General features: G+C 36.6%; 1 protein-coding gene across 1 annotated transcript; it reads left to right on the forward strand.

The window, feature by feature from the left end:
* The first annotated feature begins 303 nt into the window (after window positions 1-303).
* On the forward strand, window positions 304-1,281 carry LOC123439627 (RING-H2 finger protein ATL80-like). Its single transcript, XM_045116318.1, has one exon. The coding sequence runs from the start codon at window positions 345-347 to the stop codon at window positions 1,122-1,124; it is 780 nt and encodes a 259-aa protein (XP_044972253.1). The 5' UTR covers window positions 304-344; the 3' UTR covers window positions 1,125-1,281.
* The last annotated feature ends 12,824 nt before the right edge of the window (window positions 1,282-14,105 follow it).

A 14,105-nucleotide genomic window follows, 5' to 3' on the forward strand; every position in this document is an offset into this window, starting at 1 on the left:
ATAAAGAATATATATTTCCTATATTAGTAAGAAGATAGGTATAAATAAAGTATAAATATAGATATAGATATAGATATAAAGTTGATTATGTTGAGAGGAGGGTAAAAAAGATAAAGTTCTCCCGCACTAAAGGTCTCTCAGTATAATCAACTTTATTACTCTAAAAACCATTTTAGGAGTAACATCAGGAGAACTTTTTTTTGAGTAGAAGAGAACCCATGCTACCGGGGAAAAAAACAAGGGAGTATACAGCAGCACTAGTGGTCTCTCACACAACAACCTAATTCTGTCAAGGGTCGCGCATCTTCCACAATACTGTCGTCTCATTCTCTCCCCCCGGCCGCATGTTGCTCTGCTCCCATCACCACAAAGCAAAACCCCAAAGAAAGACACCCACCTATTTATCACGCGCTCCGCTCCTCTCCACACTACCGCGAATTGCCAATGATAGTGATACTTGGAGAACCCATCCTTCTCGGAGCGATCTGTCGATGGCCGAAGCCAAGAGCATCCACGAGCAGACCACCGGGTGCCTTCCCGTCGACCAGTCCTGCTTCGCGCTTTCCCGGCTGTCCAACGCCTACCGCACCGCCCGCAACAACGACCCGGCCTGCTGCTCCACAACGTCCTACCTTGAGGTCCTCGGCATCTCCTTCGCCTCGCTGCTCATCATCCTCTTCGTGCTCTGCATGATACGGTGCTACCTCATGCGGCGGGCCGTGAACAGGGTCACGGTCGGGGCCGCGACGTCGGCAGGCGCGGGGGCGTCCGTGGTGGTCAAGAAGAAGCCTGCCGGCCTCAGCGAGGATGCCATCGCCGCGCTGCCCAAGTTCGAGTACCGAGGCACGACCGACGAGAGTGACCAATGGGAGTGCTCGATATGCCTCTGCACGATGGCCGACGGCGAGGTGGCCAGGCAGCTACCTAGATGCATGCACCTCTTCCACAGGGCGTGCGTCGACATGTGGCTCACGGCGCACACCACATGCCCGGTGTGCCGAGCCGAGGTGGCCAAGGCGACGGACAACGACGACAGCTGCGCCAAGACGCCTGCGGCCGAGGCCGGTCCGTCGGAACCGGCTAGGTTGGAGGATGGCCAGAGGGATTTGGAGGCGCAGTTATAGCGTGAGAGGCGCATGCGCTTGCTCCCCTGGTTGTGTAGGTGTAACTTTTCTATTTTGGCGCCCCTTTAGGGTAGTGATTTTGAGCCATTTCTTTTTTTGCAAACGGTTTCCAGGATAAGAATAAAACGAGGAGAGAAGATAGTGATTCTTAGTATTTCTTTTACTACAAAAATGATTCTGGTATTCAACCGGTTTCTGAAGAAAGAAACGCACAGAAACAGAAGTTTTTAGATCACAGAAAAATAAACATTGGAGGGATGATTGTGTATTAGCTTTTAATCCCTCCGTCATAAAATAAGTGACTCAATTTTATATTAACTTTGTACTAAACTTAGTGCAAAGTGAAGTCACTTATTTCGAAACAAAGGGTGTAGATATGAGTTAAATACCAACTTTCTTTTTTGCGAAAGGAATACTATCATTACTTAAACAGACTTATTACATTTAAGTTGACATAGAGTATCAACTTCCTCAATCGCACAACGCAACCCGAGAGCTGTTTTAGGGAGAGTTCTGCCCGTACGAGCAAGGACATGACTAACTTGCACTGCGGGAAGTAAAACAGAACCGCGGGAACACTGACAAACACCAACTGCGGAAAGAGTATTTTGTTTGCCAGTGTTCTCTTCCTGCAGTGCAAGATTTCATATCCGAAACTGCCGGAAGAGAACACTACCAAATTTCATAAACCTTGCTATTTCTGAATCAAAATTGCTTTACGTCATATATGTTTGTCAGCCGACATATTCTGAAGGTTTCTATCCTAGCCGGCATGTTCTGAGCGTTGTTATTTTTCTTTTTGAGGAAGGTAATGTTCTGAATGTTTCTGACCCTGAAGTAAATATTTAAATTCATGAAACATACTGAAATTTGGTCGTGATGAAAACAGAGCATGTACGTGAAAAACAGAGCAAACGGAGATGTTTGCAGGTTCAGAATATACAGACCTGTTTGCAGGTTCAATACACATACAAAGGATGTCCTGCTAAAACAGTTGAAAAAATAGGACCTGGGAGTCGGGACCCAAGAACTGGGATTTAGAGACACAGTTGCTTCGCGAGCGAGCTAAGCACGGGAGATCGACTATGTGGGCACCGCATCGTTTATTATGTTTACATGCACTGTCTGAAGCAACATGACTCATCTACCACCCGCCATCGATGGCCCATGGCGGCGCGAGAGCCAGTTGGGACGGCGACACCAGAGCTCGGCCACGACGAGCAGGTCCTAGCTTGCGGCATGCAAAACCTCACCAACGACACCACCCGCGCGACTGCAGAAGCACGGCACTGTATTACAAAAGAAACCAGCGTTTGTGACTTGGGCGAGTATATAGCAAAAAACTACCACATTAATGGCTAAAGCCATGAAATACTATCATTTTTTTATTTTTCAAAACATAATCATAAAATTGGTACGCTGTTTCGGAAAACTAACTATGTGGCATTGATGACCGCAAGTCTCTATTTTATCGTGGGCCCATCTAGAGCCTTGTTCTCATGCCTTGCCTAGGGGGTGGGGGTCGATCATGGAGGACCTTTAAATCAACTTTGTTGCTTTAATGATGATGTGTGAGTAGTTCATCATGGACCCGTAGGTCCATAGCTAGTACCTAGATCTCTCTCTCTATGCGTCCATGCATGTATACCTTGATCCAAAAAAATGCATGGTAACATGTACAGTCTTTCCTTTTATTTTTTTATTCTCTTTCCATCAATTAGTGTGTGTTTTAATTATTTATAAAAACATAAATGATAATAAATAGACATGCACGTTATTAAATGCTACGTGCCCATGCTCCTAGGTGCCCCAAACATTTTATCTATATATATATATATATATATATATATATGCTGATGGGCAGGGAAGACCCCCCTCAAAAAAATGCAGCATGTATGCGTACGCATATCAATAGCCAATGCACACACATGTGCATGTTTCCAGCCAAGTATGCCCGCATACACATATCAGCAGGCAGTGTACGGGCACATGCATATCCAAAGATTGTAATATTCCTGAAGATTAAAGTCCAAGACAAAATCATGACGAAGAAGAAAATCAAAAAAAGAAGACAATGCCACCTCCATTGGCAGCCAAGACACGGTGTGCAAACCTCTCCAACATGCACTCAATACCCTAGAAAGAAGGGCTATAATGGCTAATAAGCCTATAAAGCCTAGAAGGCATAAAAACTAGGTGCAAGATGGACAAGGAGAAAGAAGGAGGAAATAATAGAGGAGCCTTCTCCCGGAAGCCATCCAAGAGGTGCTCTCTTGCCTATAAAAGGAGGAGCCTTGCTGCGAAGAGAGACACCAGACGGAGAAGAACCAGCCACAGATAGAGCACAGAGTTGCAACTCAGCTAGCAAGCTCTTTGCTCAGTAGTAGTAGTAGTAGTACTTCATCCTGTAATAAAGAGCTACAATATTTAGAGCATTTGTAAGCTCGCGAAGGTAGTTAGAAGGTAATTTCTTTACCCTTGTGTAAACCCTTCGGGGGTTCCCGAAATGGAAAACCATATGTAAATTATGTTGTGGAAATGATGTAGTTTCGTGTTTTCACTTGGTATTTTATTTTTGAATTTATGGAACGAGTTCTTATGCTAGGGATCCTATAGGAGAAAACTCTGCCGGTAGTTCTCTGTGTAGCCTTTTATGGCATTTGAATGAGAACCTTATGGCCGTAGAGAAGTGTTCCCTTCGGGTGGAACTGCCTGGGAAGACGATAGGAATATACTCCATAAATTTGCAACTAAAACATCAAGTGAACGAACTTAGCTATATCTGAAACAACATAATGATAAATATGGTGAGTACTGAGTAGGATATTACACCACTGCGTACACCTCAGTCGTCTTGTTGGCCTCGACAGCCCTCAAAGATCCTGCAATATAAGAAAAATAATTTAAAAACACTTCATATTAAAAATAATATAAAATAAATAAATAAGTTTGTATTTACTTGTATACGTAATCACGTATATCAACATTAAAACCTGAATTTATAACTTAATATAGTTTAGATTTATTATAAATATTTTAATTATTCTGTATATTTGGTATCAGGTCCAGCGTTTTAAACATTGATAGGTTAAAGTATTTAAATTTAGAAGTTAGCGCAGGTAAGGTAATAAATACTAAAGAGAATATTAATATAAGGTGCAGAATAAATCCTTCTGAAGAGCATACCTGGCATACATCTCATAGCCAGCTAAATACAATTGTCGATTTGATATATAACTTTTACGTATCTTGGGGGAAAAGACAAGATAATTTAGACAAAAAATTTGAGAGTTTATCCAAAGAATACCAAAATCTTGCGGATAAATAATCTGGTCTGAACAATAAAATCGATCTCATCTTACATAAGCTAGAAGAAGCAAAGGCCAGGCAGAACGTACTTTGCAAGAATAACGATTATATTAAAGAAGTGTTGTCAATTGGCCGTTACCTAAGTAAAGGCAAAGACTCACTCCCTCGCACAGAAGCAAGACAAGATATACTCGATATAAAGAAGTTGCTACAAGAAGTTAAAACTTTGATTGTCTCATAATTATATGGCTGAATATAGCCAAGCATTAAACGAAGTAGCCAAATACTTGTCACCTCCTGTAGGATTTTTTGATCACGACTCACCAAAAGAAGACTCTAAAATTATAATAAGACAAAATAATACAATTCTTCAGCTATTAATTCAAGTTTTAGACAAGCTAAAAAGTGTCCAAAACAACAAAGAAATTGTGCTATCGTCATCTGGAATCGTAACATCATCAAGAAATATTAATTCAGAAAAATGGACATATCTAAAGGCTTCCTTAGAAGAGATAAAACCCTCCAGTTAGTAAGGCAAGACTCAAGACCACTCGCAATGAAGCATAGATTATCATGTAAAGGCGATGATATTGATAGTATTGAAGAAGTTATAGATATTCAGAGAGACCTCGAAAGATATCAAAAGGATACCCTAAGAAAAATAAAACCGCAACAGGTATATCACATGGGTATGTTTGAGAGTAAGAGCGGGTTATACCGAATATCAAGAGAAGTAGAACTAAGTGTGTTAACACACCCAGTTGATTTAAGAATAGTAAGAAAAAATATTGAAAATGAACTAAAATATTGTGGTTACAAATATATTCATCAAGGTATGTATATTATAGGAGTTAAAGGTATGACAAGAAAGAAATTAGCAGCAAAGGTGCTTATAACTCTATTAGACCGAAGGTGGGAATCAGTAGATAAAGCAGCATTAGGATTTTTAGAAGGAGACATGAATGAAAATAGATTAATAACCTATATAGCTCCAGACCTAATGATGCCTGTAAAAGAATTTATTGAAAAAATGAGTTTTGGTTTCCAAACTAAGGGATATGAAGATTTTAAAGGAACAAATTTGTTAGTAAGCATAGAATTTATAGGAAGGCTCACTAACAGAAGTAACTCTAGATATAGAGTTAATGTGAGCGATGTAATTGATAGTATGCAATCAAAGGGTATTAAATTTATGAATCCACTTAAAATTGGTTCTGAAGAAAGAGCGGGAGAAGAATGGAAGATTGGTGAATTAATAGAGAAAAAAGAATTAAAGCAACCTGAAAACTATATAAGTTATCAAAATTGTGAAGGAAGTAGTAGCATTAGATTTATGAACTATAAATCGGCATCAATAGAAGACGCAGAATCCTTTATGTCAGAAACAGAATCTATTGACGATAAGAATAAAGGTGTGACCGAATGCATGGAAAAGGCTAATTTAGATGATGAAATAATTCACTGGGAAAATAAGCTAAAGCATATAGATTGGGAATATAAAAATTCTATGACAAAAGATTGGCCTAAGATAAGAGAAAGATAATTGTTTATAATTAGAGAAATTGCAAGGTTAAAAAAACTAAAAAATAAGAAAAAGTTGGTAACTAGTGGTTCAATTATGCCAAATACATCATCAATTGAAAGGGGAGAACATGCTGGCAGTAATAATGATGCTATCACTGATAGAGATAAGAATATTGCTCAGGAAGAAGAAGTTGTTAGTGAAGAAGAGCAATGGGATATAAATAATAAGTTATTACTAGAAAGTTATGAAGAGGAAGAGGAATTAGTAAAAGATATGTGGTTAGAAGATGAAAATTATAATGATTCGGAGCAGAATAGTGATTTTTATAACTCACTAGATGATGTGGGACTACAAAATTTAGACAATGCAATGGAAGCTATGGAAGTAGAATGTAGTAATAAAAGAAGAAAGGGATATGGCGAATCTTCGGTAAAAAGAGAAGGAGAGAGTGAGAGACCTACCAGATCAGCTGGACAATGGCCTCCAGAAAAGGATGATTATCAACCTACATATATCCCTGGACAATATAGATATATGGGTGCTAAAAGAAGAGATTTTGAAAAGCCAGTGCAATTTCAAAATTATAAGAATGATGGCGCTATTTTAAACCTAGCAGCTCATGACCCGATAGATTGGCCGAATATAATCAGCATATGGAAAGGTTTAATAGTTCAAAAATATATACAAAACCAGTATAATATAGGAACTAAGGTAGAAGATATGTTAACATATCTTGAAACATTTTTAGGAGAATCTGTAAAAGTTCTATGGGAACAATGGGTAGAGACATATCCTAATCAGTATGAAGAATTAAAAAGGGCCGGAAGTAACCCTAATAACTTTGCAAATGTTATTTCAAATGTGATCATCGTAGAAGACCCGGAATTAGGATATACCTCACTACAAAACGAAAGGTTGAGAGAAATAGAAAAAATAACATTAACTAGCTGGAAAGGAATAAAAGAATTCTCTCAACATTATTTATATAATGCTACCACTGCGGAGCAAGGGTTTAATGTAGGTGTTGTAGAAGATATTTTAATAAGTTCCCAGACCCTCTAGGATCCATAATATTTGAAGAATATAAAAAAGAAACAGGCGGAAACGTGGTAAATATATCTCAAGCCATAACATTTGTTTTTAAACAATTAAGAAAGGTATGTACAGGCATACAAGCCCAAAGGTCTATGAAGAAGTCAGATTACAATTTCTGCATTAACATTGTCCAAATACCGCTTACGTATGGAGAAGAAAGGCATCGGAAAAACAAATATTATAAACCACAAAGGAGAGATAATAGAAATTTTAGAACAAAGAAAAGATATTTCTTGAGAAGGTCCGATAATAGAGCCCCATTCTTGCATAAAAGAAATGTAAGAAGATATAATCCTAAGAAATCATATGATAAAACATGCAGGTGTTTCATATGTAACTCTCCCGATCACTTAAGTAGAACTAGCCCTAATAAAGACCAGAAAAGGTACTTTAGCAAATATGAGGAGCAAGAGAGAGTATTAATAGTAGATAGTGTTAATGAGAATATATTGGTATGTGATGATGAAATAAAAGACGATGAGTCAATATATTCAATCATAGAGACAGATGAAGTAGAAAATGAGACTCCAGAATATGAATCAAGCAATGATGAAATAGACCTAATTGATGAATTAGCCGGTTTAAAGATCGAAATGATGAATCAAGTAGATTGTGAACATGACTGGATTAAAGGAAAAGGGGATTATAACATAAAATGTGCTTTCTGTATATATTATCCTAGCCAAGATAATAGATTCACATGTAGTTTATGCTTAAAGCAAGCATGTACCTCCTGTCTAAAAGTCAATAATCAAAAATGGAGACAGGAAATAGAATGGGAACCAGAAGAAAGAATATTATCCAGCAGGGTTAGAAACTTAGAAAATAGAATAAATAAGCTAGAAGCAGAATTCGAAAAGCTAAAGGATGAATTAGAAGATAATAAAGAGCAAGATAATAAGGTTGCAAAAATCACAGAGATGAAAGAACAAATGATAACAATAAGGGATAAAAAAGGAGATAAATTAATACAATTAAAAGATGCAATAACTAGTTTTGGAAACAAATATATTGTTCGATTACCATTCAAAGAAGTGCTAGGGATAAGAATCCCAGTTAGAATAGTTCTAAAGCCAAACATCTCTTATAAAGTGTTAGCGCTACTAGATACGGGTTGCACAAAGAACATCATACATGATAAATATTTCATGAGATGTCCAGAAATAGTTGAAACTATAGATAATAATAAAGCTGAAGTATCTACCGATATGTCAGGAATAAAGAAAATCCACAACCAGTTAGCATATAATATTGAAGCATACATAAATGGCACGAAATATATAATAGATGAAATTACAATAAGAGATTTATCAGTAATAAACGATGACATGATAATAGGGTTAAGGTTTTTACAACAGTCCTTACAAACTACAATTATACATGAAGAAGGGGTTACATTTATCCCTTATCAAGATAATCTCCCATACATATCTGAAGTAAGAAAGCAAAGAAAAGCTTTGCAAAATGCAGAGATATCTAATTTGGATGGAGAATATAGTACAAGTCCAGAGGTAGCCCTTGAATTCTGTAAAGATGAAGAACTTAGTGAGACCATAGAAGAATATCATATAGAAAATACAAGTACAGAATGCATAGCATTACAATCATTTTCACCAAATTGGTATAGAGACATAAAATCCAAAAAAGATATAGATAAGATAGTGCAAAGATTAGAAAACATACAAATTATAGGGGAAATACCGATGAAACATTGGGAAAGGAACTCTATAGTTTGCAAAATAAATATTATAAATCCATACTATATCATTAAGTCAGGGCCAATAGAAGCTACTCCTAAAGATATTGAAGAGTTCAAAATGCATATTGAGGAATTATTAAAATTAAAAGCAATTAGAGAAAGTAGAATTCCTCATAGGTCTGCTGCTTTTATAGTGAGAAATCATGCTGAAGAGGTGAGAGGTAAATCCAGAATGGTAATTAACTTTAAAAGGCTTAATGATAATACGGTAGATGATGCATACAACATACCTAATAAACAGGAATGGATCAATAGAATACAAGGAAGCAAATTTTTCTCTAAATTTGACTTAAAAGCAGGGTTTTGGCAAGTGAAATTGGACAAAGAATCCATTCCATGGACTGCTTTTACTTGTCCACAAGGCCATTATGAATGGCTAGTAATGCCATTGGGTCTAAAGAATGCATCTGCACTATTTCAAAGGAAAATGCAAAATATATTTAATGAGAACCACACCTTTATATTAGTATACGTAGATGATTTGTTAGTATTCTCAAAATCATATAAAGAGCATATAGCCCATCTCGAAGTGTTCTTTCGCAAGGTAGAACAAAATGGGCTCATATTATCAAAAAAGAAGATGGAAATTTGTAAAGAAAGAATAAATTTCCTTGGTCATGAAATAGGAGAAGGAAAAATATATTTGCAAGAACACATTGCAAAGAAAATTTTAGAGTTTCGTGATAATATGAGTGATAAAAAAGTTCTACAACAATTCTTAGGAATTGTAAACTATGCAAGAAATTACATAGATAACCTAGCACAGCTAGCCGGACCTTTATATGCTAAATTAAGAAAGAATGGTCAGAGATATTTTAATTCTGAACATATAAAATTAGTAAAGGCCATCAAAGAAAAAGTCAAGAATTTAAAGCCCCTAGAATTGCCTCTAGAAGATAATTATTTTATTATTGAAACAGATGCATCTAAAGTAGGATGGGGTGCTATATTAAAACAAAAACCTAATAAATATTCCCCGAAAGCAGATGAAAAAATATGTAGATATGCTTGAGGAAGTTACAAGTTAAAAACGGTAAATAATATTGATAGTGAAATCCTTGCAGTTGTAAATGCAATAAATGCTTTTAGGTTATATCTAGGATTCAAAGAATTTACAGTGCGAACTGATTGTGAAGCCATATGTCGATATTATAATAAAATTAATAGTAAGAAAAGTTCAACCAGAAGATGGGTCTTATTTGAAGACACCATAGCTAGGAATGGTTATAAAGTTATTTTTGAGCATATTAAGGGAAAAGATAATACTTTACCTGACATATTTTCTCGTGCATCAAATTTGCAAAAATGAAGAAAGGATTATTCCCCACCAGGGACGAATGCTTCTTCTTTGGAGAGGAGAACAGGCTAAAGACATTTCAGCCAAATACCTTCAATTTCAAGCCAAAGGCCCATATCAAGCTTGATGAAATTCAGAGGTGCATACTGGACAATTTCTGGTTCCAATATACCAATAAGAGACATGAAAAAGGATATATGCTATCAATTCTAAATAGCTTGGCAGAATATTTTAACCAAATGAATATGAAGGCGGCAAAACTAGAAAGGGCTGAAATACAAAAAGGAGAAATATTATATGTTTTGTTTGACGGAAATAAACCCGGAATATATTTGACATGGGAAGACATCATGATAGAAAAACTAGATGCAAAACGAATGGGACAATACTTAACATTCAAAAAATATGAAGGTATAGATGAGGCCTTGTTTTGGGCAAGAAAAATGATAGGGGAAAACTATTATATTGACCCCAAGGCTAAAGATTATATCCAGAAGAGAAAGAATGCAGATAACAATGCATCTAATATGCCAATATTTAAAATAACCAAGGGAGAATCATCAGGAAAGAATATAAAGGAAGAAGGCTCTCCAAAAAATTATACAGATAAAGAATGCCTTCTGAAGGGCCTAGACCCTTTGGATAGTGAATATATAGATCAAGAAATGGACAAAAGATTTGAAGAATTGTCAAAAATAATGAAGAAAGAATTAAAGGAAGAGATATTAGAAGAAATAAGGGTTGAAATGAAAATAAGATTTGAAGATATAAAGAAAGAATGTGATACGAAGTATGATTTCCATCTCTTAGATGAGGATCATATGGATATCGCAGGGCATGGGCAGCCACCTGAGTAAAACCCAACTTCAAATGTCACTGAATTTGAATTGATATTACTATCAATTATTCGGGCACGGAGGACATATACTCCGACTGAATGCTGATAGGAATTTAGAATCTTAGTGTATATTGATATGAACTATCAATTATATGGGCAGGGAAGACCCCCCCTCAAAAAAAATGCAGCATGTATGCGTACGCATATCAATAGCCAATGCACACACATGTGCATGTTTCCAGCCAAGTATGCCCGCATACACATATCAGCAGGCAGTGTACGGGCACATGAATATCCAAAGATTGTAATATTCGTGAAGATTAAAGTCCAAGACAAAATCATGACGAAGAAGAAAATCAAAAAAAGAAGACAATGCCACCTCCATTGGCAGCCAAGACACGATGTGCAAATCTCTCCAACATGCACTCAATACCCTAGAAAGAAGGGCTATAATGGCTACAAAGCCTATAAAGCCTAGAAGGCCTAAAAACTAGGTGCATGATGGACAAGGAGAAAGAAGGAGGAAATAATAGAGGAGCCTTCTCCCGTAAGCCATCCAAGAGGTGCTCTCTTGCCTATAAAAGGAGGAGCCTTGCTGCGAAGAGAGACACCAGATGGAGAAGAACCAGCCACAGATAGAGCACAGAGTTGCAACTCAGCTAGCAAGCTCTTTGCTCAGTAGTAGTAGTAGTAGTACTTCCTCATCGTGTAATAAAGAGCTACAATATTTAGAGCATTTGTAAGCTCGCGAAGGTAGTTAGAAGGTAATTTCTTTACCCTTGTGTAAACCCTTCGGGGGTTCCCGAAAGGGAAAACCATATGTAAATTATGTTGTGGAAATGATGTAGTTTCGTGTTTTCACTTGGTATTTTATTTTTGAATTTATGGAACGAGTTCTTATGCTAGGGATCCTATAGGAGAAAACTCTGCCGGTAGTTCTCTGTGTAGCCTTTTATGACATTTGAATGAGAGCCTTATGGCCGTAGAGAAGTGTTCCCTTCGGGTGGAACTGCCTGGGAAGACGATAGGAATTTACTCCATAAATATGCAACTAAAACATCAAGTGAACGAACTTAGCTACATCTAAAACAACATAATGATAAATATGGTGAGTACTGAGTAGGATATTACACCACCGCGTACACCTCAGTCGTCTTGTTGGCCTCGACAGCCCCTCAAAGATCCTGCAATATAAGCGAAATAATTTAAAAAACACTTTGTATTAAAAATAATATAAAATAAATAAATAACTTTGTATTTAATTTAATAACTCGTATACGTAATCACGTATATCAACATTAAAACCTGAATTTGGAACTTAATATAGTTTAGATTAATTTTAAATATTTTAATTATTCTGTATATATATATATATATGTGTGTGTGTGTGTGTGGGGGGGGTGTATGTGTGTGTGTTTGTGCGTGTGTGTGTTCTTGGTTGCCATGATCACCGTGATTCCTGCGGTGATGTATCTTATGTAATCACTTTGTGCGGTGTGTTTGTTGGGATCTAATGAATTGTGGGTTTATATTCACATTATTCATGAAAAAAGATTAGAGCCTTCTATGAAATTTTATTTGATTCTTATTTGCATGATCATTATAGCTTCGTAATTCTCTTCGATCTATCGGTTTTGTTTGGCCAACTAGATTGGTTTATCTTCAGTGAGAGAGGCGGGTTGTAGCGGGTTCAATCTTGTGGTGCTCTATATCCCAGTGACAAAGTAGGGGACAAGACCTGTATTTCTATTGCTTCCATTAAGAATAAAACGATGGAGTTCATTCATTGTAATTAAATTTACTCTTTCTACATCATGTCATCATTCTCCAAGCATTACTCGATTTTACTTAATACTCTATATGCATGTTGGATAGCGGTCGATGGATGGAGTAATAGTGGTAGATGCATGCAGGAGTTGATCTACATGTTTATGGACGTGATGCCTATATACACACTATCATTGTCGTGAATAAATATTGCATAGCTATGCGCTTTTCTATCAATTTCTCAATAGTAATTTGTTTACCCATCGTATGCCTTCTTCGAGAGAGAATCTACTAGAGAACACTATGGACCCCAGGTCTATTAATATATATATATATATATATATGTATGTATGTATGTATGTATGTATTTAAACGCTATCAATACCTTGCTATATTTATTTACTTTTTATTTATTTTCCACTTCATATTTATCCAACTATCATCTACACTACTCATTTTCTTTCAAGTAAGGAGTCCAAGGGAATTACCAACCCTTTTCCCCGTGTTAGGTGCAAGTGTGTGCTCTTTTGTGTGTAGGTTCTGAAGACGGGAAGTTGTGTGATACTCCTATTGCTTCGATAACCTTGGTTCTCACTGAGAGAAATACTTATCTATATTGTGTTGCATCATCCCCTCCTTTTTGGGAACAAACCTAATGTAGATCACAAGTATCAGGAAGGATTTCTAGCGTCATTGTCGGGGAGTATCATCAACTTACGATGAAGTACCTTCTCACAAATTATTATTCACTTATTCTACTTTTTATTTGCTGTCATATTTTGCTTTCTATAAAAATCAAAAATACAAAAATAATTACCTTTGCTAGTTTACTTGTTTGCTTGATTTACTCACTTGCTTACTTCTGTGCTTGTTGTTATGGGTAGATGTACTCCGGACATGCCTTCTCTTGCTTATTTGGGAGAGGGTTCTAGGTTTTTGGATTTTAAGCAAATGTGTGATGAGTCCCTTAAGGAAGCTTGTTTTACATTATTAGAGATGCAAATGAGAAGTAATCCCTAGAGTCATATTATATTGCTACTTAGAAGTCTTTATGTTGGACTATTTCTATGTGATAGACGTGTCTTGGATTCTATGTTTGAAAAATATTTCCTTGATAATGATGCTTTTGACACCTATGATAAGATGAAAGACATACTTGGAAAACCCAAGATAGAGACCGTTGAACCAACCATATTAGTGAGTTATTGTCAAATTGAGCTAATAAAGGAAACTAGAGCTAGTACGGAGTCCAACTTTAGAGGGTTGTTCAATCTTGTTATTAATGTCAATAGCAATGTTATGATACAGGATAAGAGGCTTGATGCTTTATAATAAAAGCTTGATGCTCTTTGGTAAAATAGAGAAAAAATGTGAGGGGTAATGGATCCCTT

The sequence above is a fragment of the Hordeum vulgare genome, chromosome 3H (genome assembly GCF_904849725.1).
Source record: "Hordeum vulgare subsp. vulgare chromosome 3H, MorexV3_pseudomolecules_assembly, whole genome shotgun sequence".
Taxonomy (NCBI): domain Eukaryota; kingdom Viridiplantae; phylum Streptophyta; class Magnoliopsida; order Poales; family Poaceae; genus Hordeum; species Hordeum vulgare.